At 34.0% G+C, this 4,451-nt stretch overlaps 1 protein-coding gene across 2 annotated transcripts; it reads right to left on the bottom strand.

The window, feature by feature from the left end:
* Positions 1-840: 840 nt before the first annotated feature.
* Positions 841-4,204, bottom strand: LOC107866621. 2 transcript variants are annotated; one of them, XM_016712651.2, is made up of 4 exons: positions 3,962-4,204; positions 2,040-2,157; positions 1,576-1,960; positions 841-1,444 (listed from the first exon to the last, which is right to left on the bottom strand). In XM_016712651.2, exons 3-4 carry the CDS (start codon positions 1,670-1,672, stop codon positions 1,128-1,130), a joined length of 414 nt encoding a protein of 137 aa, XP_016568137.2. In that variant the 5' UTR covers positions 1,673-1,960; positions 2,040-2,157; positions 3,962-4,204; the 3' UTR covers positions 841-1,127. The 2 variants fall into 2 exon arrangements, with proteins under 2 accessions (XP_016568137.2, XP_016568140.2); XM_016712654.2 differs by lacking the exon at positions 3,962-4,204 and adding an exon at positions 2,338-3,947 and having other exon boundaries at positions 874-1,444.
* Between the last annotated feature and the right edge of the window lie 247 nt (positions 4,205-4,451).

The following is a 4,451-nucleotide window of genomic DNA, read 5'->3' as shown; positions in this document are numbered from 1 at the left end:
CAATATTAATTAAAGGGACCCTTTTGAACTCCTTCATGTTCATTTATTCATCACTTTCTAGTTTTGCTTCAACAATAACAATGTCGCAGTCATCTCAAACGTCCGAATGTTCTTATCTTTGTCATTGTGGTAATACTAAGGTGTTGAAAACATCACGAACCGATAAAAATTTGGGTTGAAAATTCTACAGTTGTGCGGTTGGAGAGGTTTGTTTTTGTTTAAATAAAAATTTATTTTTGTTCATCACAAAATTCAATTTACTAATTTATCCTCATTTTTTTAGGATAATGGCGGTTGCTCTTCAAGTGGCTTCCCTCCAATTTTGGGGTATCAAAATTTCAAGGCGTTGCAAAATTTGAAATGTTGGAAAGGCTTAGAAATTCTGAAGAAAACAGGGATCTTCTTATGACATTATATAGAGAATCAGAACACAAGATTGATCACTTAAAGATATTATTGAAAGACGTCGAAATTGAGAGGGATCAACTTAAGCATAGATTGACTATGGCTAAAGAAAAAGAAAAGGGCATGAAAATTATGGTGTATGATTTGCTATTAGTTTTAGCTTTTTGAAAAGGTGTAATAGAGGTGTAGTGGGATTGAATGTATTCTGACTCTTTTATTAATTGACTATTTTTTACTTATATTATATATGATTTACCTTTTTCATTCATCGACTACACAACACTCTACTGTATATACTTTACCTTTTACTCAGCGTCTATAATCAACAATGACATTCATGTAAAAGCAATGATACGTTGATTATATAAAATTTATAATGTTTATCATAAACTATAAAAGCAGTTTATAAAATAAAATTGTTCAGCTGTACACATCTTAAGCTGAAAGTTAAAAATTAAGATTGTCTAGTCTAATAAAAATAATCATCAGACACAAATAAAAATTAAATATTGTCTAAACATTCAATATTTTCGTCTTCCACTTGCATCTTGTCGATGTCCTGAGTAACTTCATTAAGAAATTTATCTAAGTTCGAAAATTTATTCTCATTTTCTTTCTACGCCGATACCTTCTTTTTCTAGTGCATCATTTTTTTCTTCTTCTTTCTCCACTTCTCCTGCATTCTTCTCTTCTGCTTCCTCTCCATCTCCTTCATTGTTTTCTTATTCACAAACACTTTTCTTATTTTTATCTTCTTCATCCTTCCTGCCTTCGTCATGATCCACCATCTCCACACCAGCTGATCCATCAGCTTTATTTTCTTCTTCACCAACAGCTTCTTTATTTTTTTCTTGTTCTTTATCTTCATTGTCTTCATTGAGATTTTTATTCTCTACAACAGCTGTAACCTCAGGGATCATCACCTCATTAGCATTGATCGAGGCCTGTTCCAAAGCTGTTGCATCAAGGAGCGCTTCCTCAATGTCGCTGTCATCGCAGACAACCCTCGTCGCTGAATGCCGACTTTGCACCTGCACACCTGCATTTTCAAGTATTTACCGTTTATAATAAACTAAGAAATAGGTTGATGAAGAATGGTATAGATTCTGTTATAAGTAAAAAGAATTATATAAAATATGCAACTTCTATAATATATAGAGCAGATATTACCTTCATCTTCATCTCTCTTCTTTTGCTTCTCCTTTTCTGCTCTCCTCAGCCTCCCCTCTTTCACAAAATCAACGATGTCCTTGATCGACTCCTCCATCCTAAACACGTGCACTTCTAGATTTCAATCATCGGAGTCTTTTCTGATGCTCTCAGCTTACTCCTCCCCGTACCGTAAGTGACATGCCTTGAAACAACATTTCCACCAAAATATCGATCATCATCCCTATCCTCACCATCCCCCGATGAGGTGATGAAAGCCACACCCTTCAGATGGTCCTTCAAGCCATCGATAAATATGTCCATCGGTTCGTCCGTGAATGCTTTGAACTTTTTCGTGTAGTGCTGCTTCATTTCACGAACTGTGGGGATAAGGTACGGGTGCACTCTATACAGATAAATAGGCAAATGTGATTGATTATCAACACAATATTGGTAAAAGTATTCTTCAAAAAATAGTTTCATACCTTTGTGCTCCATCCGTTCAAATATGGATCACCTTCGATTAATTTATCGCCTTTTGAGATGTGCCATCTGAGCAATCGGGTAATGGACAGCGGGTCTTCAGTTGATTTATTATTTCCCCTGTCGATCACGGAAAAGGCTTCGTATATTCAAATTTGTGATCAAAAGAAAAAACAAAAACATATAAATGAGAGTCATTATAGTATAGACACCATAGATGAAGTACAATATATAATAAACTATTTCAATGATTTATAATCAAATACGATAAATGCCCAGAAAAATCTGCAGAGCACGTACGATGAAATTCTCTTTGTCACAAATATCTTCTTCTTTCTGTTGAAGTCTATCCGCTTCTTTAGATAGTCTAGAGTCAAGGCAAATAACTCCTTACCCCAAGGGTATCTCTCAAAGAAGCTCAAGTTATCCACCATCTTGATGGTGTCTATGTCCACGATTTTTGACAAGTTGTGTGCAAGAAATATTCAGTGCAGGAACTAAACCAAGCAGCATTTGAACTTTTCCTCCTTGTCCAGCCTCCCACCTATAATAATCTTCATCAATCTCTTCGCATTTACATTCCTCTTTTTCGCAATTTTTTTGAAAAAAGCTTCACCCTCCTCCATCACTTTGACATATTTTGAATCATGAGAATAACACCCACAGTTTAACCCGTGATTAGCGTAAACTCTTTCAGGCCAAACATGCAGGCCTGTCATTGATGCAGAACCATATTTCACACAGCTTGTTGTCCTGTTCAACTCGGTAAAAAAGTGTATAGTAGACAAGCTGTCCATGAACTTCATATATTCTGGCAAGTCCCATAAACTATCAAAATAGGAATTCTTAAATCTAGACTTCATACGTTGATCAACCACGACTTGTTTGAATTCATAAAACATTTTCAAACAGGACCTAACAGATATCTTAGCCGAAAATAATCCAACATCATCCAGGACTGTGGCGAGGTCGTACTTTTTAGCCGAAATAAACCTTGAACAATGGGGCAAGATCAATGTTTCCTCATCTATCCTAGCCTCAATTTCTATTTCCTCCGTCTCATCTCAAATCGAAGCATCAAAAGCTTTCTCGCTGCAATTTCTATTCTCTGATTCATCGACTACTCGTTTTTTTCTTTTCTCAGACCTATCAAATTCTACAGCCTTGGGTTTATTACCTCTAGCCATTTGTTATGATCTACGGATAAAAAATAACTTTTCTTAACTATAACAGCAAATACGATACCAAATCGACCTAGCAGTCTATTAACATGACAACAGTTACAGCACCCAAAAAGCCTATTTGCAGAACAAGCTTCTTCCAAAACAACTCCATCACCCACAAGAACATACATCTAAATCACCATTATATTGAACAAAAAAAGGAAGAAACCCAAATTTTTTAGCACGAAAATCGAGAAAATTTGATAAAAAAATTCTCAATGCAATCGTCGGGGGAAATTAAAATCCAAAAAAAATAATGCAAAATCAAACCAAATACTAACTTAAAAACACAAATTTTAAGTAAAATCATGTCCCATTTTTTCAAAAAAAAAAATTATTTTTTGAGTCAATGATTCAAATCAAGGAATCCCCAACATTAGCATGCTTCTACAACACCATTACATTGGAGAAAAGTTTGAACAAAAATCACATATCTTGCCACATTCCGACGAAATTAGTGAAGAAAATTTCAACATAGAATCGCCAAAGATAATCGATATACACCAATTATCCATCACCAATCAAGGAAATACAAACTAAAAACAACCAATTTTAGTAAAATCAAGTCCCATTTTCAAAAAAAAAAAATTAAATTTTTGTAACTCCAACGAGTTCAATCGCCACAAATGAATTCGGAAAAATATAAAAAATAAAACCATCAATATGGAACATAAATTAACCGGAAGATGAATATAACTTACCTAAAGTTGAAGATCGAAGTTGGAAATGTTTACACAAGCTTGAAATTAAAAAATGGTGGAAAGGGGAGATGAAGCGGGTAATGAGAGAAGATGAGAGAGAATTTTTTTTTTGTATTTAATGAAAGAGGGGTTAAAAATGTATTTAATAAATACAAAAAGGGGTTCTAAAAGATTTAATAAATACATAAGGGTGCCAAAAGGTTTTTTTATTTTACACTTTAACTCATACCCTACAAAACCTTAAAAAATTAGGTCAAACAAAAAAAGGTGTCTATTTCTCAAAATAAATTTTCAGTGTGGCATTTTACCTAAATCTTCTCAGTGAAAAAGTAGCGGTAACAACAACAAAAACGATAACAAGATGAAAGAATAAAGAAACATGTGGTAAAGATTAAGAAATTCAAGAACAAGACTAATAGTCCTGAAAATAGAAAAGAAAAACGTTCAACTACCTATCAACCTTCTATTCTAATCCTCAATCTATGTAGCC

Source organism: Capsicum annuum, chromosome 3, assembly GCF_002878395.1.
Source record: "Capsicum annuum cultivar UCD-10X-F1 chromosome 3, UCD10Xv1.1, whole genome shotgun sequence".
Taxonomy (NCBI): domain Eukaryota; kingdom Viridiplantae; phylum Streptophyta; class Magnoliopsida; order Solanales; family Solanaceae; genus Capsicum; species Capsicum annuum.
Note: the sequence above shows the minus strand (reverse complement) of the source record. Positions and strands in the feature narration are given on the sequence as shown.

Coding starts and splice junctions, on each gene's coding strand:
- LOC107866621 (XM_016712651.2), bottom strand. CDS start 1,672: ATGGAGGAGTCGATCAAGGACATCGTTGATTTTGTGAAAGAGGGGAGG. Junction 1,445..1,575: donor GAAGAGAGATGAAGATGAAG/GTAATATCTGCT, acceptor TTGAAAATGCAG/GTGTGCAGGTGCAAAGTCGG.